This window comes from Balaenoptera musculus, chromosome 14, assembly GCF_009873245.2.
Source record: "Balaenoptera musculus isolate JJ_BM4_2016_0621 chromosome 14, mBalMus1.pri.v3, whole genome shotgun sequence".
Lineage (NCBI taxonomy): Eukaryota > Metazoa > Chordata > Mammalia > Artiodactyla > Balaenopteridae > Balaenoptera > Balaenoptera musculus.
Window position 1 is genome coordinate 62,362,529 of NC_045798.1, and position 27,883 is coordinate 62,390,411.

The 27,883-nt window shown below is 39.3% G+C and overlaps 1 protein-coding gene across 2 annotated transcripts in view; it reads right to left on the reverse strand.

Moving 5' to 3' along the window:
* The window catches only part of EPG5 (ectopic P-granules autophagy protein 5 homolog), a 123,808-nt gene that overhangs the window by 25,307 nt on the left and 70,618 nt on the right, over positions 1 to 27,883 (reverse strand). For both annotated transcript variants that reach the window (XM_036874785.1, XM_036874784.1), the window contains exons 28-35: positions 20,246 to 20,388; positions 18,912 to 19,068; positions 9,695 to 9,889; positions 8,445 to 8,658; positions 5,639 to 5,787; positions 4,489 to 4,690; positions 2,959 to 3,031; positions 1,483 to 1,586 (exon numbers count right to left, since the gene is read on the reverse strand). In XM_036874785.1, the coding sequence (XP_036730680.1) occupies positions 1,483 to 1,586; positions 2,959 to 3,031; positions 4,489 to 4,690; positions 5,639 to 5,787; positions 8,445 to 8,658; positions 9,695 to 9,889; positions 18,912 to 19,068; positions 20,246 to 20,388 (1,237 nt within the window). The remainder of the gene's footprint in view (positions 1 to 1,482; positions 1,587 to 2,958; positions 3,032 to 4,488; positions 4,691 to 5,638; positions 5,788 to 8,444; positions 8,659 to 9,694; positions 9,890 to 18,911; positions 19,069 to 20,245; positions 20,389 to 27,883) is intronic.

A 27,883-nucleotide genomic window follows, 5' to 3' on the forward strand; every position in this document is an offset into this window, starting at 1 on the left:
GGAAGCCTCAGTTGCCCTGGGGCTGTTTGCTTATGTGGGGTTTTCAACAGCACAAGGAAACAGAAAACAAGATCTTCTAAGGACTACACCCTCACTGAAACGGCAGATAAGGGGGGAGGGGAACGGATCTTCTCTGCCTTAGCCTGGACTGGGAGTCAAGGAGGCAAGAAAGGCGATTGTGATAACTGAGTATGGGGTTTGATTTCATGTATCTGTGTAATGTGAGAAACCCAAAGCCAAGGAATTACACACAGCCAAATGGCAACAAATGCAGATCTTCTCTGAAGGCATACACCCTCATCCTAGTCCTCATGGAATTTCCACAGATAAAGTCTCTCTAAATATGGGCTCACAATAGAAAATTACAAAATACACAAGGAAACAAGCCTCTGAAGGAACATCAAACAGAAGCATGAGCCACCCCCCAACAGAAACTTGAGATGATGGAATTACTGCATACAGCTCATAAAGGAAAGTAAGTATGTTTAAACATTTTAAAGTAATAAAAATTGAAATTTTAAATTAAAGAAAGAAGGTGCTATCAAAAAGGATCTGGATAGGGACTTCCCTGGTGGCGCAGTGGTTAAGAATCCACATGCCAATGCAGGGGACACGGGTTCGAGCCCTGGTCCGGGTAGATCCCGCATGCTGCGGAGCAACTAAGCCCGCGAGCCACAACTACTGAGCCCGTGTGCTACAACTATTGAAGCCCGCACGCCTAGAGCCTGTGCTCCACAACAAAGATGAGCCACCGCAATGAGAAGCCCGTGCACCACAATGAAGAGTAGCCCCTGCTTGCCGCAACTAGAGAAAGACCGCGCGCAGCAACGAAGACCCAACACAATATATAAATAAATAAATAAATAAATAATATTTTAAAAATAAATAAATATTTTTTAAAAGGATCTGGATAAATTTTATAAACAAACATTACTTCTCGAAACTGAAATGAAAAATTCAATGGATTTTTTTTAAAGCAGACTAGACATAGCTGAAGAGATGGAGTAAGCTGGAAGAGAGATCGCAAGAATTTGCCCAGGGGAATTCCCTGGCAGTCCAGTGGTTAGGACTCTGCACTTTCACTGCCGAGGGTGCAGGTTCAATCCCTGGTTGGGGAACTAAGATCCCACAATCCACTCGGTGTGGCCAAAAAAAAAAGAATTTGCCCAAAATGAAGCAGAAGAAAACACAGCAAAAAAGTGAAAAGTCACAGAAGATAGAATGAGGTTCACCATGGGGGAAAGACAATATTTGAAAAGAGAAAGCCGTAACTGATGACACTCAGCACTACCTCCTGAAAAAGATAAGAGGTTACACACTTCACACTGAAGAATTGTATGGGTGACCTTTGTTTGGTCAAAGATGACAGCCTACCAAATAAAGTAAAAGTAAATAAAGTAGGAAAGCAGAGGCAAAAGATTAACTGAATTACTTAAGGAAAAAGTGAAAACTAACCAGAGACATGATATAACACCTTCCTACCTTTAAAACTCTGGTGCAATGAGTCAATGCAATCAGTGAACAACTGCACGATGCTTGAGGCCACCACAGAATCACTCTCCAGCCAGGGGTAATGTCGTTGGATGCTTTAAATAAAAGAAACACACACTTAGAAAGGAAACACTATGATTAAATTACTGTACGTCCCAGAGTCTGGGGTTTGCCTAAGTTCTAGAAAACTCTGTGTTATGTAGCCCTAAGACACATTTAGAGCACTTTAAAGACTATAAATTCCTGGAGGTGAATTGTAGCTTTTAATATCTATCATATAATTTTATTTACTTTCCTTCCTAACCTTTATTCCAATGTAATTAAGTTTCAGAAGTGTGCTATCTAAATAACTACTAAATTAACACCTTTTACAACACATCCAATTTATGCCCATAAACCCATCCCTTGTGTATCTTGGTTACATTTCGAATGCCATAGAAGACGGCTTTCTCTACCTAAAGCATGGGGGATGAAAAGTCATGTAAAAAAAGATGGTCAAAAATGAACAGAGAGGAAATAACCAAAGGATAAACTCTTTATATGAAATTATTAGTTTCTGAATCTGGTATAGAAAGTTCAATATAAAAATAAATTCCATTAGTTCTTCCTGGAAATAAACAGGAAACCTAAATTATGGTAAGCAGTCTCACAGTCACCACAAAATCCTGAAGCTTGTGGATTGTCTAAGGATAGCCCTCTGGGAAAAGCAAAGACCCAGAACTTTTTCTGTTTCCCTCAATGGGCTCTTGAAGCAGCCTGGATGATACAAACAATCTGGACATGGGGGTCAAAGCTCTACCCTGGTCCCAGTCTAGCCCTCACCAGCTGTGGGATTTGAGCAAGACATTCAAGTTTCCTGAATCTCAGGATCAGATTAATTCATACTTATGAAAACACTTTAAATACTGTAATATATACTGTGTAATTCTTACAGAACTCTGGACATCTACCTTTTGTTTGCTTTTAGAGGAAAAAAGACTCGTAAGGCAACTCCTTGCATTTGGACAGCTCTACACCTCTGTTTTAAATGCTTGTGAAATAATGCTTTCATTTAGTTGCAGAGTTCATGTTAAAACAGCAATTCCCACCCAGTAATTTGAAAGCCAACTTAGTTCCAAAAAAATAACTGATACTAGGTAAAATCAAGTTAGCCTCATATTTTGCAGTGTTATATTATCAAAACCTAATTCAGGAGAACAACATTCGTTTTTCTGAAATTAAATACCAACCTCATTCAACTTCTTTATTGTGGAAAACTGGAAATGAGTGTCCAGTTTTGCTTCAAAATCAATAGCTCTGATCAATCAGACTAACAGTTCCACAAACAGAAAATGTCTTAAGTTTACTTTGTAAAGAAGCGTTCTCTAAATTTAAAATCAAATCTGTGAATCATCAGCTGGACCAAAACACCATCAGAACTTTGTCCATAAATTTTAAAGAAATTTGAATATCAGAAAAACTATTTACCTTTCATTGTCCTCTAAAACCAGTATCCATGGCTTAAAGAGCTGGATGATTACTGAATGTAGGGATCTTAGCACTAAAACAAAGCAAAATTTTTATTGACAAGAAACAAGCCCATCAAATGGAGATGGCCAACAGGCACATGAAAAAATGCTCAACATTGCTAATCATCAGGGAAATGTAAATCAAAACCACAATGAGATATCACCTCTCACCTGTCACAATGGCTATCAGCAAAAAGAACACAAATACCAAATGTTGACGAAGATGTGAAGAAAAGGGAACCCTTGTACACTGTTGGTGGGAATGTAAATTGGTGCAGCCACTGTGGAAAACAGTATGGAGGTTTCTCAAAAAACGAAAAATAGAACTACTATACTATCCAGCTATTCCACTCCTGGGTGTATATCCAAAAAAAACAAAAGCACTAATTCGAAAAGATACTATGCACCCCAATGTTCACAGCAGCATTATTTAAAATTGCCAAGATATGGAAGCAACCTAGGTGTCCATCAACAGATGAATGGATAAAGAAGATGTGGCATACACACACACACACACGCACACACATATACACACAATAAAAAAGAATGAAAATTTTCCATATGCAGCAACATATGGAGGGTTTGGAGGGCATTATGCTAAGTGAAATAAGTCAGACTGAGAAAGACAAATGCTATATGATACCACTTATATGTGGAATCTAAAAAATAAACTAGTGAATATAACAAAAAAGAAGCAGACTCACAGATATAGGGAACAAACTAGTGGTTACCAGTGGGGAGAGGGAAGGGAGAGGGGCAATATAAGGGTAGGAGGTTAAGAGGTACAAACTATTAGGTATAAAATAAGCTACAGAGATATACTGTACAACACAGGGAATATAGCCAATATTTTATAATAACTATAAATGGAGTATAACCTTTAAAAATTGTGAATCACTATATTATACACCTGTTACTTATATAATATTGTACATCAACTATACTTCAATTAAGAAAAAGAAGAAACAAGTCCACCCTTTGTCAAGATCATTGATAACTATATAGAAAATCTACTTATTATCTGTATATTCATAAACCTATGGTGACATACAAACAACATGTTTAATATAACTAAACACGTTTCAGTTTTCATTTGCTGCCATGAAATTTCTTAAATTGAAGAAGTTTTATTATAACACAATGTCATGGACAATTTTATAACATGCATTTTTTAAAAATAAAAACTTAAATACTCTTAATGAGATAAATAATAGGAAGAAAGAGTTGGAGACTGAAACCTATCTCTTTGTACTTCACCTTACAAAGGAGAGGCAGAAACAAGCTGAAGCAAGCACCCATTGTGTAAGTGAATATAGGTATGACACATATATGGGTTCACACTTGTACTGTGTATTTCCTATTTCTTCTTCATGACACTCAGATATACAGATTTCTCACCGAGTTTTAAATCTCTTAATTTGTCTGTTCAAGTCTCTTCTAATGGAGGGTCAGAACACCTAAGCTCCATGTTGCACTAAAGGCATATTACCTGTTTTGCTGCTGGCAGATGGATCTTGGGCCAAGCAGGCCATTTCTGAGTCAAGCAGTCTTTTTACAAGGTAGCCCAAGAGTGTCTTCATATCTGCCATGTAAGGACTCCATTTTGAGAATAAACCAAAACTTTTAAAGTCCAACGTGGATAACCGAAGCTTATAAAAAAAGTTTGAGAGCCAATGTATAGTCTCCATTACCTAGAAAAGAATGACCGGTTTAAAAAATGCTTACTGAATATCTACTTTCAGTAGAATACTACAGTAGACTGTGATGGAGGGCTTTGACTTTGTAATCGAGTTGCAAAGGTATATAGCATATGAAAAGTAAATCAGCAGATTTCAAACTCCTTTTCTAAAGCAAAGGAACCCTTTTTTCAACTAAATTCATGTGGACCCACATCATATAAAATTGATGAAGCTGAGAGCTCTGTGGGACACTGCGTGAAAACCTGCTCAAAGGAGCCAGTGAAGCAGGAGGGTTAAGGTGGGGAGGCGAGGTACACACAGGGGCTGGGGCTGGGCTGTTCCTGAACAGAGAGGCAAGAATCAGACTCTGAGGCATGAGAGAAAGCTGATCCAGGCACAGGAGGCGGGTGCGGGTGGGGGTAGAGGGAACGGGAGATGACTGACAAAGGAAAACACAGGGCTCTTAGAGATAAAAAGATGCGTTGTTAGATATAAATTTTAAATGTGTTCCAGTTGTTTAAAAAACATACAGGGCTTCCCTGGTGGCGCAGTGGTTAAGAATCCTCCCGCCAGTGCAGGGGACACAGGTTCGAGCCCTGGTCCGGGAAGATCCCACATGCCGCGGAGCAACTAAGCCCGTGCTCCACAACTACTGAAGCCTGTGTGCCATAGAGCCCTCAGGCTGCAACTACTGAACCTGCGTGCCACAACTACCGAAGCCTGTGCACCTAGAGCCCATGCTCTGCAACAAGAGAAGCCACCGCAATGAGAAGCCCGCACCCGCAAGGAAGAGTAGCCCCCGCTCGCCGCAACTAGAGAAAGCCTGAGAGCAGCAACAAGGACCCAATGCAGCCAAGAAAAAAAAAATTTTTTTTTAATAAATAAATTAAAAAAAAAAAAAAACTACAAAGGAAATGGAAAAGAAACGTGCAAAAACTTCAGAGACCAAGAGCTACACACCTGCTTGTCTGACAAGAGAACATCCGGAGAGCTCTGAAGCACCGTGGTCTCAGCAGAAGCTGCCCCCTGCTGGCAGCCTGGGACGCAGCAGCCCAGGGCTCTTAGGGTGGCTTTCCAACACTCGGGGCTCAGCAGCTGCTCAGTAGAGCCTTACCAGGCAGGGACAGAGGACAGCAAGTCAGCATCCTTCACAAACTAACTTTCAACTTGAATCAAAGAACACATGTACTTTACAAATGAATGAGTATTAAATAAAAATCCAAAACAAATTCATAAAGATCTGTGGTGCAATGTTCATTGCAGCTCTATTTACAATAGCCAGGACATGGAAGTAACCTAACTGTCCATCGACAGATGAATGGATAAAGAAGATGTGGCACATACATACAATGGAATATTACTCAGCCATAAAAAGGAACGAAACTGAGTTATTTGTAGTGATGTGGATGGACCTAGAGTCTGTCATACAGAGTAAAGTAAGTCAGAAAGAGAAAAACAAATACCGTATGCTAGCACATATATATGGAATCTAAAAAAAAAAAAAAAATGGTCATGAAGAACCTAGGGGCAAGATGGGAATAAAGATGCAGACCTACTAGAAAATGGACTTGAGGACATGGGGAGGGGGAAGGGTAAGCTGGGACAAAGTGAGAGAGTGGCATGGACATATATACACTACCAAATGTAAAATAGATAGCTAGTGGGAAGCAGTCGCATAGCACGAGGAGATCAGCTCGGTGCTTTGTGACCAGCTAGAAGGGTGGGATAGGGAGGGTGGGAGGGAGGGAGATGCAAGAGGGAAGAGATATGGGGATATATGTCTATGTATAACTGATTCACTTCGTTATAAAGCAGAAACTAACACACCATTGTAAAGCAATTATACTCCAATAAAACGTTAAAAAAAAAAAAAAGATCTGTGGTGAAGAGACCAAAGTTAAGAGAACCTATTGAAAGATCTGTCCACATGGACACTTGACTTTCTGTACTCTTGGTAACCCTACAGGTAGTGATCACAGCAGAGCCATCTGAGCTGGAATCTGGCGGGGGACTCCCACCTACCAGCCCCTGACTGGGGAATGGTAAAGGTGCCATTTTCCTGGCTGGACAATGTGAGAGAGACAACAAAGGACCCATGGTGCAGAATTGCAACTGCAGAGTCTAGGCTCTGTTCAGGAGGAATCTCTTACTCGCCCCTAAAAGTCCACTCCTACACTGGGCAAAAGCTAAAGCAACACAGAAACAGTATGCAAAAGTAGAGACTACCAACCAGCACTCTGCTACCTGCAAAACTGACTTCCCAGAGGACAGGAATTATACGCCCTCAGGTCCTTTCCCCCCAGAGGTGGCACAAAGATCAACTAGGACAACAGTGGCTCATAGGGGCTGGTCTGAGGGGAAGGATGATGAAGTCAGCTGCACTAGTGGGTGGGAGGTACCTAGGGGACAGTGAAGGGTCTGTGTCCCAATAGCTACTGCGGTCTGGATCTTAGGGCAGAGACCTGGAACACAGCTACAGGTGTGGAGTCATGCACGCCTAGAAGATGTCAGTGAAGCCAGGGAAAATTGCAGTGGGCTCACCCAGGGCAAATCAGACGAGCAAAGGATGAAGCCCTGGGAACACCGATACGGTGGCCAGGGAGGGATGGAAACCAGGAGGCTGGAGGTTATGGAATCTGACAGAGGCAGTACTGTTTTCTTAAGCCTGTAACTGAATTACTTTTCCTGGGAAATAAAAATTTCCTGCTAAATCCAAGTCAATGGTTGCCTATATAAACAATTTACAATCTCTTTAGACGGTTTCAGGGAAAAAACCCACAATATATGCTTAACCAGTTTTGAAAATTTAGGGCAAAACTTAGCTATGCAAATGTGCATTAAAAATTATACAAGTACATTTCCCTACCACCATTCTCCACGCACCCTGCAACTTGCCTCTGTAGGAAACAATGAACGTTTTGTAGTGCTTTGAAAATGAGACCATACATTTCAGTATTCTTCAGGTAGTCCAATACAAAGATCATTAACTTATTCATTATACTATTTCTATGATGTAACACAAAGACTTGACATAAAGCAAAATTTAGTTTTCCATTACATCTATAAACAGTATGAAGTTTACATGAAAAAAAGTAAATACTATCTCATTTTTCAAATTTCAATAAAATTCCTGCCTAGTGAAATTCCAAAAATAAAAAAGCCTACACTCTTTATTTCTCCTCTGATCTCCAACACTCTGATGGAAAACTGCAGGAGGGGGACAGAAACAGTGGGAATTTGGAAAATTTAATGCTGCTCTCTTTCTCTTGGGTAATATAAATACAGTGTATCATTATACAGGGATAAAATTCATTTGCAAAAACCAAAGTCAAAAAATTAGGGGGGAAAAAGACTAAATTTATCCACCATTTTGGAACTATAGAGAAACCAACCAGCATATTAAGCATACTGTAAAGGAGCAACTTCCTCCTCTTCCCAAATCTACAGTCACCAGAGTAAGCAGGCCCACCCCAGTTCAGGACAGCTGCAAAGTCGAGGTAAAAAGGTGGGTGCACGACTCCAACCCCAATGTCTAAGAGCTGTCTTGCCCAATTAGGGCCCATTCTGACATTTAGGACAATAACTGACCATTTTTACAGACAGCAACCTTTTGAGCATTGTTCATTGAGCACTTTGGGTGAAGATTAGTGATTCTAAACTCCTGCATACTTGCATTATTTTTACATTTTTGGATGACATCTGTAGAATGGTAAATGTCATATTAAACATTCACTGTGATCTAATCAGTCACAATTAAGGCACTTACTTTGCATCAGCAGCCTCAGAATGTCACTGTACTGGTCAGGGAACTGGTAGAGAAGAAGGTAAGTCCAGTGCTTACAGAAAAGATTAAATGGCATCAAAATATCTTCATCTGGTTCAAGGCCCCAGGCAGTAAGTGCCAAATGAATGGACTCCAGAAGCCTGGTACGATCAGACAGAGGAGGTTTAGTGGCGTTTAACCATTGCTTAAGATCGAACTAAAAAGAAAAGGAAATAAGAAGCAGTTTTATTTATACTAGAAAATTAATTGAAATAGAGAAAATTATGTGCAAATTTAGTTTGAAAGTCAAAGCTTACCTAGCATTTAGCTTTTTATAAAGATTGAAACAAAAATTTATATACTTAAAAGAATCTAGGCAGTTCAGTAACTGACGGTACCATTATGCCTCCATCTATACTTCAGTCTCTGGGATTGCAGAGGCAGTTTTCTCAGCCCTGCATGCTTTTTTGCAATTTAAAAATCTTGTTGTTAAGTTTTCCCTACAACACAAGGATCAGAACTTCGTAGTTCTTCTTCACTGGTCATAGTGCCACAAACAAGCGGCCACTTTATGGAACTATCTCCATCTAATGGCCATGTTTCAAAGAGTGCATCAGTTAGTGGAAATTCAGAGTATTGATATCACCTTCCAGAATCCCAAACTATAAAACATGGTCTCCCCCATTACAAACTGAGATCAGTCTCCAGGTCCTAAAAAATGCCCAGGTTTTATGACTCACAAATGTCAGAGAAGTACGACTGAAGGCAAAATAGCTAAGGCTCTGAAATTCTCAACTGGTTAAGTAAATTCATTGCCTTGGTCTGAGTTAATATTCTATTAGGAATAAAACAAAGGCAATTTGCTTAGATTGGGCTTATTCTAAATATGAGACACTCTGACATATTACAACTCAATTACCAAACACAATTAAGGCATACATTCAAAAGAAGGATGTACTAAATTATTACTATGAATATTTCAAAACTGTATGAAGTTTTTAAAGAGAGTTTGGGAATGGGAACTGGTCCTTTTTATACTACATGAGTAAGACTGTCCTATATAACAGAATCAGCGCCCCCAGAAGCAGCAGCTCTGGGATGCTATTTGAAGATGATATCAAATGTGAAAATGGCCTGTCAGTCTCCAGTCCACCTGGAGACAGAGCTACGAGGGCCGTGCATTTCTGTGGAGCTGGGAAACAACAGCAGTATCTACGTTTCAATGACAACAGCAGGACTGAATGACAGCTCACCTTGGTCAGCAGCATGAAAATCATATCACTGTTGTCCTCACTCAGAAACTTCACCACTTTCTCATACAGCTGTATGAACTCTGCAGGCGTAGCGTTGGGAGTAAAGAAAGGAGACAAGAGAGAGCAGAGCCTTCTGTTCTTCAGAATGGTCTGAAGGACTTTTCTGCATTCTGATTTAGTGCCACTTATAAACACCTTGAAAGAATTAAAAAGGGAGAATGTCATTAAATTCTCCCCTCCCCAACTTTTACTTAAGCACCCAAGTTTTAAGGAATAGTACATAAGGCAAATAGAATTTTTTCTAAATGAGAATATGAAACAATCAAAAGAAATCTAAAATCAACATCGATAAACCTGTCACTTCCAATGTAAGTGATATTAAAAATTCTGGATAATCCATTCATTTCATTTGGACACACCAAAGAAAATGTTTAAAAGATTAAAATATTGGGATAATCTGAATCTGGAAATTTGCAATGTACCCACCATGATTGCTAAGTATTCAAAGTGATTCTGCATTACGTCAAGAAAAAAAACTTCTAGGTTACATATTTTATTGAGATGTGCTTTTAATACTTTTAAAAAGCTAATTTTCACAACTAATATACACACAAGATAACCTCACCTTCTTGTAACTTGGTTCTAATGTTTAAAAGTACTAGAATATAAGTGAATATTTAAATAATCTCAGAGTCAGGAAAGCTTTCATAAGCTTGACCAGAGGCAGAAATAATAAAGGACAAGACTGATAGATTTGAATATATAAAAATTTTTACTTCAATACGGCAAAAAGCATCATAAAATTAAAGAAAAATGACAAAGTAGAAAAATTATACCACATTCCAGATACCAGGTTACCAGTCTGAGGAGCTCTTTCAAAACAATCAAAAAACAAGAAACTCTCCAGCAGAAAACATGCAAAGGACAATACCAGAAAAATCACACAAAAAAATTATTAAACAGCCAATAATCATCTGAAAAGTCAGGCAACTGAACAAGTACTTAAAGAAATACAACTTAAAATAATCACAAAGTACCACTTCCCCTATTAGATTAGCAAGACTTATAAAGAATGATCATTCCTAATGTTAGTTCTAATATGGAGAATAATAAACTCAAACCCTGCTATTATAATGTAAATAGGTACAAACTTCCCAGGAGGACAGTATAATAATATACATCAAACGCTAATCCTTTTGACATAGCAATCATACTTCTAGGAAATTATCCTAGGAAAAACAGCAGAATAATTTCACAAAGATATGTAAGAATATTTAGCTCAGGCTTACCGTAGCAAAACAAACAACCTACCTAAATATTCATCCAGAGGGCACTGGCTCAATACATTACAATATATCTATACCATGGAACACTATATATTAAATACCATGATATAGGTCTGTATTTATTATCAAGAATAATGTCTAAAACATGTGTTTGAATGAAAAAAGCAGGTTATAAAACAGCATGTGCTAGTTATTAACTGTGTATTTTTACATATACACACATAAACTAATAGACATGGATACACAAGACAAACTATAATGAAATGTTAGCTATGTAACCAATATCTCCAGGAGATGAGGATTGTGAGAAATTTTTCTTCTTTATACTTTTTTTTTTTACATCTTTATTGGAGTGTAATTGCTTTACAGTGTTTTGTTAGTTTCTGCTGTATAACAAAGTGAATCAGCTATATACATACATAAACCTCCATATCCCCTCCCTCTTGCGTCTCCCTCCCACCCTCCCTATCCCACCCCTGTAGGTGGTCGCAAAGCACAGAGCTGTTCTCCCTGTGCTATGTAGCTGCTTCCCACTAGCTACCTATTTTACATTTGGTAGTGTATATATGCCAATGCTACTCTCTCACTTTGTCCCAGCTTACCACTCTCCCTCCCCGTGTCCTCAAGTCCATTCTCTATGCCTGTGTCTTTATTCCTGTCCTGCCCTTAGGTTCATCAGAACCATTTTTTTTTTAAGATTCCATATATATGTGTTAGCATATGGTATTTGTTTTTCTCTTTCTGACTTCACTCTGTATGACAGACTCTAGGTCCATCCACCTCACTACAAATGACTCAATTTCGTTTCTTTTTATGGCTGAGTAATATTCCACTGTATATATGTGCCACAGCTTCTTTATCCATTCATCTGTCAATGGACACTTAGGTTGCTTCCATGTGCTGGCTATTGTAAATAGTGCTGCGATGAACATTGTGGCACATGACTCTTTGAAATATGGTTTTCTCAGGGTATATGCCCAGTAGTGGGATTGCTGGGTCATATGGTAGTTCTATTTTTAGTCTTTTAAGGAAGCTCTATACTGTTCTCCATAGTGGCTGTATCAATTTACATTCCCACCAACAGTGCAAGAGGGTTCCCTTTTCTCCATACCCTCTCCAGCATTTACTGTTTGTAGATTTTTTGATGGTGGCCATTCTGACTGCTGTGAGGTGATACCTCATGGTAGTTTTGATTTGCATTTCTCTACTGATTAGTGATGTTGAGCATCTTTTCATGTGTTTGTTGGCAATCTGTATATCTTCTTTGGAGAAATCTCTCTTTAGGTCCTCTGCCCATTTTTGGATTGGGTTGGGGTTTTTTTTGATATTGAGTGGCATGTATATTTTGGAGATTAACCCTTTGTCAGTTGCTTCGTTTGCAAATATTTTCTCCCATTCTGAGGGTTGTCTTTTCGTTTTTATGGTTTCCTTTGTTGTGTAAAAGCTTTTAAGTTTCATTAGGTCCCATTTGTTTATTTTTATTTTTATTTCCATTTCTCTAGGAGGGGGGGTCAAAAAGGATCTTGCTGTGATTTATGTCATAGAGTGTCCTACCTATGTTTTACTCGAAGAGTTTTATACTATCTGGCCTTACATTTAGGTCTTTAATCCACTTTGAGTTTATTTTTGTGTATGGTGTTAGGAAGTGTTCCAATTTCATTCTTTTACATGTAGCTGTCCTGTTTTCCCAGCACCACTTATTGAAGAGGCTGTCTTTTCTCCATTGTATACTCTTGCCTCCTTTATCAAAGATAAGGTGATCATATGTGTCTGGGTTTAACTCTGGGCTTTCTATCCTGTTCCACTGATCTATATTTCTGTTTTTGTGCCAGTACCATACTGTCTTGATTACTGTAGCTTTGTACTATAGTCTGAAGTCAGGGAGCCTGATTCCTCCAGCTCCATTTTTCTTTCTCAAGATTGCTTTGGCTATTTGGGTCTTTTGTGTTTCCATACAAATCGTGAAATTTTTCGTTCTAGTTCTGTGAAAAATGCCATTGGTAGTTTGATAGGGATTGCACTGAATCTGCAGATTGCTTTGGGTAGTACAGTCATTTTCACAATGTTGATTCTTCTAATTCAAGAACATAGTATATCTCTCCAGCTGTTTGATTATCATCTTTAATTTCTTTCATCAGTGTCTTATAGTTCTCTGCATAAAGGTCTTTTGTCTCCTTAGGTAGGTTTATTCCTAGGTATTTTATTCTTTTTGTTGCAATAGTAAATGGGAGTGTTTCCATAATTTCTCATTCAGATTTTTCATCATTAGTGTATAGGAATCAAAGGGATTTCTGTGCATTAATTTTGTATCCTGCTACTTTACCAAATTCATTGATTAGCTCTAGTAGTTTTCTGGTAGCATCTTTAGGATTCTCTATGTATAGTATCATGTCATCTGCAAACAGTGACACCTTTACTTCTTCTTTTCTGATTTGGATTCCTTTTATTTATTTTTCTTCTCTGATTGCTGTGGCTAACACTTCCCAAACTATGTTGAATAATAATGGTGAGAGTGGGCAACCTTATCTTGTTCTTGATCTTAGAGGAAATGGTTTCAGTTTTTCACCATTAAGAACGATGTTGGCTGTGGGTTTGTCCTATATGGTCTTTATATGTTGAGGTAGGTTCTCTCTATGCCTACTTTCTGAAGAGTTTTTATCATAAATGGGTGTTGAATTTTGTCAAAAGCTTTTTCTGCATCTATTGAGATGATCATATGGTTTTTATCCTTCTATTTGTTAATATGGTGTATCACATTGATTGATTTGCATATATTGAAGAATCCTTGCATTCCTGGGATAAACCCCACTTGATCATGGTGTATGATCCTTTTAATGTGCTGTTGGATTCTGTTTGCTAGTATTTTGTTGAGGATTTCTACACCTATGTTCAGAGATATTGACCTGTAGTTTTCTTTTTTTGTGACATCTTTGTCTGGTTTTGGTATCAGAGTGATGGTGGCCTTGTAGAATGAGTTTGGGAGTGTTCCTCCCTCTGTTATATTCTGGAAGAGTTTGAGAAGGATAGGTGTTAGCTCTTCTCTAAATGTTTGAAAGAATTCGTCTGTGAAGTCATCTGGTCCTGGGCTTTTGTTAGTTGGAAGATTTTTAATCACAGTTTCAATTTCAGTGCTTGTGATTGGTCTGTTTATATTTTCTATTTCTTCCTGGTTCAGTCTCAGAAGGTTGTGCTTTTCTAAGAATTTGTCCATTTCTTCCAGGTTGTCCATTTTATTGGCATAGAGTTGCTTGTAGTAGTCTCTTAGGATGCTTTGTATTTCTGCAGTGTCTGTTGTAACTTCTCCTTTTTCATTTCTAATTTTATTGATTTGAGTCCTCTCCCTCTTTTTCTTGATGAGTCTGGCTAATGGCTTATCAATTTTGTTTATCTTCTGAAAGAACCAGCTTTTAGTTTTATTGATCTTTGCTACTGTTTCCTTCATTTGTTTTTCATTTATTTATGATCTGATCTTTATGATTTCTTTCCTTCTGCTAACTTCGGGTTTTTTTGGTTCTTCTTTCTCTAATTGCTTTAGGTGTAAGGTTAGGTTGTTTGAGATTTTTCTTGTGTCTTGAGGTAGGACTGTATTGCTATAAACTTCCCTCTTAGAACTGCTTTTGCTGCATCCCATAGGTTTTAGGTCATCGTGTTTTCATTGTCATTTGTCTCTAGGTAATTTATGATTTCCTCTTTGATTTCTTCAGTGATCACTTGGTTATTTAGTAGCATATTGTTTAGCCTCCCTGTGTTTGTATTTTTTACAGTTTTTTTCCTGTAATTGATATCTAGTCTCAGAGCGTTGTGGTCGGAAAAGATACCTGATACGATTTCAATTTTCTTAAATTTACCAAGGCTTCATTTGTGACCCAAGATATGGTCTATCCTGGAGAACGTTCCATGAGCACTTGAGAAGAAAGTGTATTCTGTTGTTTCTGGATGGAATGTCCTACAAATATCAATTAGGTCCATCTTGTTTAATGTGTCACTTCAAGTTTGTGTTTCCTTATTTATTTTCATTTTGGCTGATCTGTCCATTGGTGAAAGTGGGGTGTTAAAGTCCCCTACTATGATTGTGTTACTGTCAATTTCCCCTTTTATGGCTGTTAGCATTTGCCTTATGTATTGAGGTGCTCCTATGTTGGGTGCATAAATATTTACAATTGTTATATCTTCTTCTTGGATTGATCCCTTGATCATTATGTAATGTCCTTCTTTGTCTCTTGCAATAGTCTTTATTTTAAAGTCTATTTTGTCTGATATGAGAATTGCTACTCAGCTTTCTTTTGATTTCCCTTTGCATAGAATATCTTTTTCCATCCCCTCACTTTCAGTCTGTATGTGTCCCTAGGTCTGAAGTGGGTTTCTTGCAGACAGCATATGTACAGGTCTTGTTTTTGTATCCATTCATACAGTCTATGTCTTTTGGTTGGAGCATTTAATCCACTTACATTTAAGGTAATTAGCGATATGTCTGTTCCTATTACCATTTTCTTAATTGTTTTGGGTTTGTTTTTGTAGGCCTTTTCTTTCTCTTGTGTTTCCTGCCTAGAGAAGTTCCTTTACCATTTGTTGTAAAGCTGGTTTGGTGGTGCTGAATTCTCTTAGGTTTTGCTTGTCTGTAAAGGTTTTAATTTCTCCATCGAATCTGAATGAGATCTTTGCTGGGTAGAGTAATCTTGGTTGTAGGTTTTTCCCTTTCATCACTTTAAATATGTCCTGCCACTCCCTTCTGGCTTGCAGAGTTTCTGCTGAAAGATCTGCTGTTAACCTTATGGTGATTCCTTTGTATGTTATTTGTTGCTTTTCCCTTGCTGCATTTAATATTTTTTCTTTGTATTTAATTTTTGATAGTTTGATTAATATGTGTCTCAGCGTGTTTCTCTTTAGGTTTATCCAGTATGGTACTCTCTGTGCTTCCTGGCCTTCATTGACTATTTCCTTTCCCATGTTAGGGAAGTTTTCAACTATAATCTCTTCAAATATTTTCTCAGACCCTTTCTTTTTCTCTTCTTCTTCTGGGACCCCTATAATTCGAATGTTGGTGTGTTTAATGTTGTCCCAGAGGTCTCTGAGACTGTCCTCAACTCTTTTCATTCTTTTTTCTTTATTCTGTTCCCTGGCAGTTATTTCCACCATTTTATCTTCCAGCTCACTTATCTGTTCTTCTGCCTCAGTTATTCTGTTATTGACTCCTTCTAGAGTATTTTTAATTTCAGTAATTGTGTTGTTCATCATTGTTTGTTTGCTCTTTAGTTCTTCTAGGTCCTTGTTAAGTGTTTCTTGTATTTTCTCCATTCTGTTTCCAAGATTTTGGATCACCTTTACTATCATTACTCTGAATTCTTTTTCAGGTAGGTTGCCTATTTCATCTTCATTTATTTGGTCTTGTAGGTTTTTACCTTGCTCCTTCGTCTGTAACATTTTTTTGTTGTTTCATTTTTTTTTTTTGATGGGTGGTGCTGTATTCCTGTCTTACTGGTTGTTTGGCCTGAGACGTCCAGTACTGGAGTTTGCAGGCAGTTGGATACAGCTGGGTCTTGGTGCTGAGATGAGGACCTCCGCGAGGTCTCACCCCGATTGATATTCCCTGAAGTCTGAGGTTCTCTGTTAGTCCAGTGGTTTGGACTTGGAGCTCCCACCACAGGCGCTCGGGCCTGACCTCCAGCCTGGGAACCAAGATCCCACAAGCTTCGTGGAGCAGTAAAAGAGAAAAAAGAAAAAAAGGAGCAGTACAATATCAAAGAATAAAAAACAAACAGAATTAGAAAGACAAAAATTATATTAGGAAAAATAAAACTATAACTGAAACCACTGCAACAATGTAAAATAAAACCACAACAGAAAAAAGAAAAAAAAACTAAAAAAAAAAAAGGGCGGGGGGCGGGGGGGGAGGGGCGAACAAGCCAAAGGAGAGAACAATAACAAAGTTTAAAGAGTAAAAGTAGAAAAATAAAAGATTTATTAGGAAAAATAAAAATATAAAAGAATTAACAACAATGAATCAACAAGGTAAAACAGAACCCCAATCTAAAAGAGGAAAAAAGGAAAAAAAAAAAAAAAAGCCTTGGCTATGGGGGCAGAGTTTAGGCAGGGTGGAATTTAGGCAGCGGTGGGGTTTAGGGTGGGGCGGGACCTAGGCTGGTGGGAGGTGATGTTTGAGCGTGGGGTAGGGCCTAGGCTCAGGACCCATGCAGCCCGGAAAAGGCCTTGGGGGCGGGGCCTAGGCGGGGCAACGTTCAAGCGTGGGGTGGGGCCTCTGCTTAGGACCTGCGCAGACGGGGAGAGGCAGCACGTGGAAAGGAGGGCCTCTGGAGTGTGGAGTTCCGGAGTTTGTAGGTAGGGCCCTGGGTGAGGGTGTGTGGGTGGGGTTTAGGCCCATCGCGTTGGAGGGGGTCTCCGAGTGTAGAGGTGGGGCCCTGGGTGGGGGTGTAGGGGCGGGGCTTGGGTTCTGCGCAGCAGGAGGGAGGCTCTGAGGGCAGAGGATTAGGCCCAGGAGCCCAACAGGCTTCCCGGTGCCTAAGTGGACAGGGAAAGCGCTGGCCCCGTTCCCTTTCGTTCCTTCATGCCCCTCCCCCACCATCTCCCCCAGGGTCTTCCCCGTCGCCGCTGGACCCCTAACCGTGGGTGGGTTCCGCTGGGTGTAGAAGTCCTCCCCTCCCCCAGCCACCCCTCAGGGATGCCGGTCCCGGAGGTCTGGCCTTTCCTTTTGCTCCCCCTTCCCTCCCTCCCACTCCCTCAGGACCCGTGTGGCTGGAGGGGGCCTAGGTGAGCAGAAGATCAGGCCCGGGATCTCAGCAGGTTCCTGGGGGCCCAAGTGGGCAGGGGAAACCTGGCCACACTCCCTTTTGATCCTCTGCCCTCCCAATCATTCCCCAATTCCCCCCTTTCCCTTCCCCCAGCCGCTCCTCAGGGGCACCACTCCCGTCCCACCTCCACTTCTCCTCCCCCTGCACTCCCCCCACACCCCACGTCCTGCCCAGTCGCTGGAGGTTCCTCCCGTCCCCTTAGGTGTCCATGGTCCCCCTCTGGTGCCTGGTGGGTGCCCTAGTTGTGAGGAGACGCAAATTCCGCATCCTCCTAGAACATCATCTTGACTCCGCCCCCTCTTTACACTTTTTATGCTGTCTGTATTGCTTACAATAAGCACTCAACAATTTTATAATCAGGCAAAAATCTATTCTAAAACATCTATTTTAATATCTGCTCAGTATCACCTCCCTAAAAGTATCCAATAAATAGGTACTTATTTAATTGAATTTGGGTGAGAGTACCTGATTAATTAGTATTTATATGTTTTCCAGCAAGTGGCATTTCTTGCTTTTATGACACATTTCATAAATCTGTATGGATACAATGCCCCTGCCCTTGTTAAATATCCATATATTTAACAATAAGTCAAATAAGTAAATAAATGGTGACTAGCAACTGGGAGGCAGCGATGGACAGGTGGAGCAAGCACAGAATGTTGAGTCAGACGACCTGGGGTCCCTCTCAGCTCCAGCACTCACCAGCTGTATTCCTTAGGCAACTCACTTAATCTTTTAGAGACCAGTTTTCTCATCTTTGAGATGGGAATGCTATCAATCACACAGAGTCACTGTGAGGGTGAAATAAAATAATGAATCAAAAAGAATTTTATAAACAATAAAGAGCTTTGGTAATACCACTGTTAACACAGCATAAGATAGAATCTGATGTCTCCCCAGAGACTTACATATATTAATAATTTAATTTCTCTTGTATGAAAAGCAGAATTCCATATCAACAATTCCAACGACATCTTGAGAAGTCAGCAATTCAAAGGGGCTTCTGACTTAGGTAAGACTCTGAACCTATAATATAAGTGTGGAGTCAACCCTGACTATATGTAATGAGGACACTGTAGGGACTCATCATATGTAAATAAGGCTAAAAACACAGGATAACCTTACCTGTCCCAAGATCTCAATGCATGAAGTAAAGAACTGCCTTGTGGGAGGATGACGCTGGGTCTCATCGCTGACGTAATCCACAACAGTAAAGAAGAGGCTGATGCCAACCTTCTGAACCCCAGGGGTGGGGTGCGACTGGTAGGCATTCACTAAGGCCCTGTGGGAAAATGTAGGTAAGGCTATTGGTCTACAGTACAAGAATCCAGACCCACAGTGTTTCCCTGATACTCTATCTACATTTCTCAGGCAATATTCTTAAGAGTCCTCAGAGCCCCATATGAATGTCACTTTAGAAATATTTCACGGGATAGCTTCCAACTTGACCCAACAACTTTTCAATACACAGAAGTGATTTTATGTCCTCCTGGGGGGAAAATATTCAGCCTTTATTAACATTAAATATTTTCATAATTGTATGTAATTCATAATTTATTACTCAATTTCACATATTATAATATAAATACATATTTTTAAACACAAGAACCTTGATTTCCCTAAATTTTAAAATCCAAAATACTGACTTAGGTTGAAGAAAAAGATTTTTGTATAGAACAAGATCCTAGAATAAAAGATATCTCTTCTAATTCTCACTCTGTTTTGAGTTTCTTTCCTAGTAAAAGAAACATCAACCTCTTGTTCACCTTATCTCCTCCTCCTTCTCAGACCCCCACCCCCAATCCAACCCACAAAAGGTCTCAATTCCCCTGTCCACACCACCATCCTAATCTACTGGGCGATTCACTGCTGGTACTAGAACATGCAGTCACCTCTGTAGTAAAAGGCAGAGTCAACCTCCCCTTTCCCAGGTAATGTCCTGGTGGCTTTGGGAAGAAAAAGGAGAGCTCTAAGAGAAACCACAATAGTCAAACGCAAGTTGGCAACTACACCTGAGAGCCCTAGTTCCCCTGAGCAATTCCACTGCCAACTTTGCTCAGTGATGACATCCTGGGTAAATGTGACTTTAATACAAAACTTAAGCACTATGTCTCTCCGTGATTGAATTCTAATACAATGTATCACCTCCTAATTCAAGGGTCAGCAAAATTATTCTACAAAGGGCCAGATAATAAATATTTTATGCTTTATGGGCTATAAATTGTCACTACACTCAATTCTGCCATTGTAGCATAAAAGCCATACACATTAGGTAAATAAATGGGCATGGCTATGTCACAATAAAACTTTACTTATAAAAATAGATGGCAGGTCAGATTTGGCCCAAAGGCCGCTGATCCCTGTACTAATTAGTGGGTGACTGGTGGCTATAGCAGCATGTATGATTACTGTCAGTAATAACAAATAGTATTTTAAATTATAATGCCCTCAAAACTTACGTAATCAAGTTTTCGGCATGCACAGCGGCTTCCACAATATTAAGTGATGGTGGTTTAGCAGCTTCTGCTTGCAACTGCTTCACTTCTTTTCGCAAAACATGAAGCTGTTGGCTTATTGCTTCATTCTTATGCAAACCTTCAAACTAACAAAAATTGAAGTGGTCAACAGACGTATTTGCCCCTACAGCTTTCTAGATATTTTATTACAAATATCCTGGGTATTTGATAAAGAGAATATTATTACAACTAATATTGTAACTCAAAACTCTCAGTTGAACCTGAGAAGGATGGGGGAAAAAACGTCAAAAACCTATACGAGAATCTCAGGCTTTTCATGAAGAATCAAACTTGAATTAGTTCATTGCTGGTTCAGATCCTTTTGTAGGCTATGTTCTAAATCACTCATGCTTCAATGCTCCAATTCTCATCAAAAATAAACTCAGTGTCTCCCACCACTGGGGCTTCTCTTGAAGCACATCAAGCCCCCCTCTGTTGGCCATCCCTCCCCATAACCATACCCCTCTCTGTTCTCCCAATCCAGAAGCACATATAATTTGACTCAAGACACTGTGGCTGCACGTTTCATCTGCACCAAACATAAAAAGAAGATGATACAAATCTGTTAATAAAACAACTGCCATTTTGAAAGAAAGAAAAGATATATACTTATAAAAGAAACACCAAAAATAAGATAAAATACAAGAAGTGCCCAAACCAGTTGTGTGCCTAGGAAAGCGCAATTGACTAATTCAGTGGTTCCTAAAAGCTGGTCTTTGATAAAATTTTTATTGGTTCTCAGTAAAGATGTGAAAAATAAGAAGAATTTGAGCTTTTTAAAAAAAAAAACTAAATTTATTTCAATTTTTTTAAAACTATACTTTATTTAAGATTATGTCTTTCCTATTTGAGGGGGTTGTTAATATCCCTTTCTCTAATTAACTGATGGTGACCTATACGATAACTGCTTTGTATGTACATTTTTAATGTCCTTTTTTGCCTGTGGACAGATACAGAGAATATCCTAGGCCCAGGTTGCAACACAATGCGGCAGTTGTGGGGGACAGGACAGAGGGACAGCCAAGAGGAGCTCAACCAAGTAGGGGGTCAGGGCTGAAGAGGGCAGTGTAATCAGACTGGGGAGCAGGGGGGCCTGTCTTAGAGATACCTTTAATGCAGGTTAGGGAATTTGGGCTTATCTTGCAGGCATGGCAGGAAATGCTGAAGAGACCAGAACATTTAGAGAGCAGGAATTTTAAATCCTACATTCTCTTCACATAGTCTTCCCCAATCACTTGGGTGAGCAGTAGAGTCTACATCTTCTTTTATATGCACCTGCCCAAACCCAGACCTCAGCCACCACTGCAGTGATTACAGGTATCCTTTGTTTATAAATAACGTAATTACTTAATTTACAAACTTGCTCAAATGACTCCCTTGTACCCCGGCCAGAGCTATTTTCATAAATTCCAGATCAAAAGCTCCTGAAGGGCGATGGTCCTGCTTGTTTTGCTTTACACAGCAGCCCGGTGCAGCACCAACTCTGACAGATGGCATGTTGAGCCCCTGCTTTTATGATCATGATAATAACTTTCTTCCACAAAACTCACCAATGTTGTGTTAAAAATCTTTATAAAACTTCTTGTTTTAAAGAAATAATATGCTGTTACTACGAATCGAAAGGCATAAAAGATGGTTAGCATTTTTTAGCAATAAAGTATTGTTTAATTTTTAAAAAACGGCATAAAAGTGAATATCCAAGAGCATATAATGTTAACAACAATTACTTCAATTTTTACTACTGGAGAAACAAAAGATTAAAAAAAGTAAATTACTTCCATTAAACCACATAATGAATCAATACAAATATTTTATTTCAAATCTTTCAAATAACAGGCCAATGTTTAATAGCCCAAAATGTGCTCAGGAGTATGTGCAGTCAGCTTTTTTGCCCAATATGTCATCAAGTACAGTTAAACTGGGTCTTTGAGAGTCACAGCCCTTGGCTGACCTGGAGAGAAAGCATCAAAGAGAGGAAAAGAGAGAATCTGAGAGGAGGAAGGAAGACAGTAAGAATGAAGGGAAGTGGAAAGACAATGGGTAATAAAAAAGAGAGGCTCACTTGACTGGGAAATGCAGAGAGAAAAGACTAAAATCACTTTGTAACTTGAACTTTAAAACTGCCACCCCATGTTGTAGAAACTACTTATGCTGAAGAATAAAAGAAAATCAACTAGTTTAGGAAAGTTTAAACTTTCTCACAAAAAAACCCAAAATTATCATAATTTCCTAGTCTACTTATTTTTGTTCATTGTTCCTACCACTGTTAAAAGTTTTCTTTTCTTACTTGAGGGGAGGTGAGAGAGACTGAATGACTACCAGCTCATAATTACAAGAAGCTGTAGACAATAGAACAAAGCAGCATGCTAGAAGCCCGTCCCCTTGAGTCACTATAAGTAGACAAAGAAATACAAAAGTTGCACAAAGCATGTGCTTCAGTAAGCTGTTAAAATAATGTGAGGCCCTCAGTGGGTCTTTTCCATCTTTCATTTCTAGGAATGAGCAAATTTTTCACATGATAATAAATCAGTCCTGGGTCCAGCAAACATGCCCCACAATACCAAAGAAAACAAAAGGAACCCTATTATAAATCATCCCATATCCTCAGGGAATATCACCAAATTATTAGAGGCTTCTGTTAGGAGAGGCGACCACAGAAGAGGCACGTCTCACTTCCCAGAAAATATCTTTGGCTTTTGTATACCCAAAACAAGCTACACATAGTTCAAACATTTGCAGATGGCTGGAAATTTCCAGGGCTTTCCCTCACAGAAAAATTCTACTAAGCAATAAGATATTTTCATGATATAATTTGAAATCTTTACAAAAGAGCTATTGAAATTTATATTTAAAATACGCTTAACATGTTTTAATTTTAGAACTTAAAATTCACACTTGAAATATAAAATTATTTTCCATGGAGTTGATTTTAAAAATTCATCCAATTCAGGAATTCTCTAATCACTGAAAAAGAAGCACTCCTATCACACTAACTCAGAAAGAAACGGGTACACATGTTAATTCAAATGAGATTTGACCATCATGATCAGCTACTTTTCAAAAATCAGAGCTGAAACAGCCAAAGCAAATGGCCTGGCCATTTCCCAATACTGAATGGAAAGCACAACTCTTGAATTTAAATAGATGCGGGCTTGAATTCCAACTGAGCCACTTACTAGCTGTGTGAGTTTGACAAGTCTCTGAGTCTCTCTGAACCTGCTTTCTCTTCCTCATTCTGTGAAGCTAAATGAAAAACGTAAGCAAAGCCCCTAGCAGATTACCTGGAACGTGAGAGTGCCCAAGCAAGGGGTAAGAAATACTCTGAACCAGGGCTGAGAAATAAAGTAGTGCACTGAAGTATGACCAGCCTTACTGTTTTCCAAGATCGAATGCCTGGGAGACACTTGTATTAGAGTAAAAAGGTAAGTGGAGCAGTGCGTGGTATTTAAGTCAGGATTTTGTCTGGAAAGCATTAAACTGGCCAATTAAGCATTAAATTGGCCAAAGGTAAGCAGGATCAAAAATGATTGCCAATTTCTAGTAGGAAAAAGTTCCAACTTCCATGTCTTCCACAGCCAGATAATATCTTCAGGGAGATCATTATGAAGGGTATGTATCCATCATTCATTCCTTCAAACACATCCATTCTGTGACACTGACTGTGTGAAGCACTGACAACATAAACATGAAAAAGACAAGATCCTGACCCTCAGGTAACTCAAAATCTGTTAAAGGCTACAGAACTAATCCTAACACAAAACAAGCTGTAATACAGTCTAACAAGTGGTGTGCTTGTGGCTCTCACTGACTGATTCGGGGGTGTTAAAGGGTACCTATCATGTGCCAAGAGCCATTCTAGGTGGTACTGGTAATACAGATGAATAAGGACAGGAGCTCGATTCCCAAAGAGGTTACAGTCTGGTAGGAAAAATAGCAGGTAACTACAACAGCATTCATGCTCAAGCTGCGATAAGAGGAGGGAATATCTCAGTCTGACTAGAGGAGTCAAGAAGACCTCAAGAAAAGATGCTGCCTGAACCAAGGAATGAAGGGATGAGCAGAAGCTCAGAAATGAGTGGGGGAGAACAAATAACAGCATCTGCTAAGAACAAAGGCATGTCATGTTTGCAGAACAGAAAAGGTCTAAATTGCTAGAAAATAGAAGGTTTGGAGAGTGGAAGAGAGGGTAAATGATGTTGCCAGAAAAAGATTAAGAACAGATTATGGAGGGTCCTAAGAGACATACTCCTTTTAGATACTAGAGAACCAACGTGGGATTTTAGCCCGGAAATGTGATCAGATTTGTGTTTAAAAAGATGAATGGTGGAAAATGAACTAGATAGAGAGAAAGACTATGGACAGGAAGGCTGCTGTATTAGTTCAGGGGAGAAGAGATGTGGGCCGACCATAGGGCAATGGCAATACAAACAGAGAAAGGCATACACTTAAAGCCATTTCAAAGGCAGAACCAATATGACTTGGAAAGCAACTAGATAGGAAGTATAGGGGTGGGGGTGGGGGGGATGTGGATACTGATGCCTCGGTCTCCATCTTGGGAGCCCAGGTAAGTGGAATTACAGAAAAAACAGGTTTGACAGGTAAAGATGAGATTAGTTTAGGACCTAAGGAGTTTGAGGTATCTATGGGACATTCATAGAACGTTAAGTAAGCAAGAAGAAGTCTAGACCTAGAACTCAAGAGAGAAATCTGGACTAGACAAACAGAACAGGAGTCATCAACATATGGACTGACCCTTCGGGGGTCATGGACTGTGGAGGATCGACTGAATCTATGAACTCTCCAGGAAAAAAAAAATTTCTATACACTTTCAGGGTCTTCTCTGGCCCACTAAAGACCCTTCACAAACCCCAGATTAAGAACTCCAGCACAGACAAAAGGAAAAAGCAGCTGGTATCACAGTGAAGAAGGGAATCAGGAGTAGAACCAAGCACAACCAGCAATCCAAGCGTTGAGGAACCCTGGAGGAAACTGAGAAGTGGCTAGAGATCCGAGGAATCTAGAAGAGGCCTCATGATGTTCAGCATCACCAGATGATAGAATGATGTCAAACAGGATCAACACTACCAATCACAACCACGAGGTGGTCACTGGACGCCTGAATATGGAGGGGCTACAGTTTTACATTGTAAGAATAACACAATCTACCTTCTTCAGGAATACTCTCTCCCAGTGACAGTTTCTTGATGAGCCATAAACACTCAGAACTCACCTTCCCTACCCCTGACAAACACCTCTCTTCCTACAAACTAAAGTCATCCATTCGTGTAATGGACAGCATTAGACTCAAGTACAATATTTAACAAAAAATCAGAGCAAACCTAACTGACTTGCTTAGATAACGCCCAAGCTTCACGGCAGTTAGAGTTTTAACTTTCCTCCACTTTGCTCTTAGCCATTAATGAGTAGCAAAAAAAAATTTTATCTTCAGTTCCTAGAAGTATCAACCAGTAAATACTGCCCAGGACAGCTGGAATTAGCACTGTATAATTTTCCAAAGAAATCCTATTTAAGTCTCAGACTACGAAAGTTGCTTGCTGTCTTTACATTTTTAATTCCCCTGGCACATCTGCATCATCAGGCAAAATAATGGCTGGAGTAGTACTGTTGATACCGATACTTCTAGGAGCCATCAGTGGGAGTTCCCAAGCTTCTGGATTTTCCAAATGATGGGACTTCCCAAACTGAAAGTCAGGGCACTGGGCAACAAGTAAGGCCAGCAGAAAATTAAAATGTGCTTTAAGAAAACTTGGATATTTCTAATGAGGTTATGGCCACAAAACACAGTTATTTTTCAAATTCTTTAAGCTTCTATAAAATCTCCTCTATTTTTGCTGTCTGTCCTTTCTTGTTTTTTTACTTCTTCCTTCAAGCAATCTTAGCATCTACCAATTTTTCTTTTGAAAAGTATTTTTTGTGTTGTCTGTAAAAGCAAAATCTAAGGCATATTCATTTTAATCCCTATCATAGATCATCTTCTTTCTGATCTCCTTCCAATCAAAATTATTTTGAAGGTATTTTAGAAAAGGTGTACCTTTTTATTTCAGAATTAACAAACTAAAGGTTATAAAAGAAATTTGAATTCAAGGGTTCAGATAAATCAAGACTATAATCCCTTTTTCTGAAAAGGAAAAAAGACAGGTCACTGGTAGGCTTAGAATTAAAGCTCCCAGGTCTGCCTAGTGGTATTTTCCACCGCCAAGACCCTGCAATTTAATAGGAGGTCAAGCAATCAGACCTGTTCTTTGGCTGGGACAGCAAATATTTACAACTCTTCAAACAGTAAGCTATTAGCCAGAATTGGAAAGACATTTCTTTGTACTTATCTCAGTAGTCCCTTAAAAAAAGGCATTTTAGGAGAATTCCCTTCTCTATATAGAATTAACAGCCTGACAAAGATATGTAATTTCAAAATATGGAAAAATACCATATTTGTAAAAACACAGATTGGTAATAAAATGTCCCTTTTTTATTATAACTGGATACATTTTCAGCCTTTTTCCCACCAACTCAAACTCCACCCTCAGCTGGCAAACTTTTCTTCCGGTTTTATTATTTTAGCAAGTGATCCTTCTTAAACACCTCTACCTTAGTCTTGCTAAAGCATTAGTAACTGGGGGAATAAAAACACACCAAAAGAAAATTAACTTCATAAGGTACCTGGCCAAAGATATTATCTCAGTATTTAGGAATCTCACATTCCAGGCCAAATTTCTTAATAGAGGCATACAACTATGTTGAAAAAAATTAGAAATGAATTTTGAAGGTAATAAAAAATATGAGTATAAAAAATTATTTCAAAGAAGACATTTTAAGAAAACAGTCTCCTAGAAGAAACTGATGAAAAATACATTAGAACTGTTAAAATATGGACTGGCACAAAAAGAAGGGAAATTTTTGAAAGACAACCAAGAGTCAGTAAAATAAATACCCCAATTTGTAAAAGCTAACAAAAAAAGAGGAGCTATTTTTGTGCAAGTGTAGTCAAGGAGCAGGTAGCGCCTGTCTCCAAGCATTTCTTTCCCAGCTCACGGAATACTGAATTCACTTGCAGAAAGAGTACCGTGCAGTGACTAAGGAGCATGCACTCTGCAGCTGGAATTCCTGGGCCTTCCTGGTTTTGCCACTCACTGGCAGCGTCACCTTGGATATGTAACTTAACCTCTCTATGCCTCTATTTCTTCACTTGGAAAACACAGACAATAAAGATACCCACCTTACAGTATTGTGGTGAGGATAAAACAAGTTCTGTAAAGTGTTTAGACTCTACCTGGCATAAAGTGAGTGCTATGACATACTGGCTAAGGCTAACCTTCCATTCTGAAGTCCTTACGATGTCATAGACCCAACTTTGGCCTGTTAGCAAGCTCCACCCAACTGATCTGCTTTTCGCACGTGCCTCCCACCTTTGTCTTCAGTGGCTCCCCACTACCCGCAGCATTCAGCCAGAGCCCCCACGTGATGATCCTTTCCAATGTGAGTTCCAACCTTTCCAACATGAATCACGCCCCCCAAAAAAACAACCGAAACAGATCGATTGAGCCACTGGCCCCTAGGTGAAAT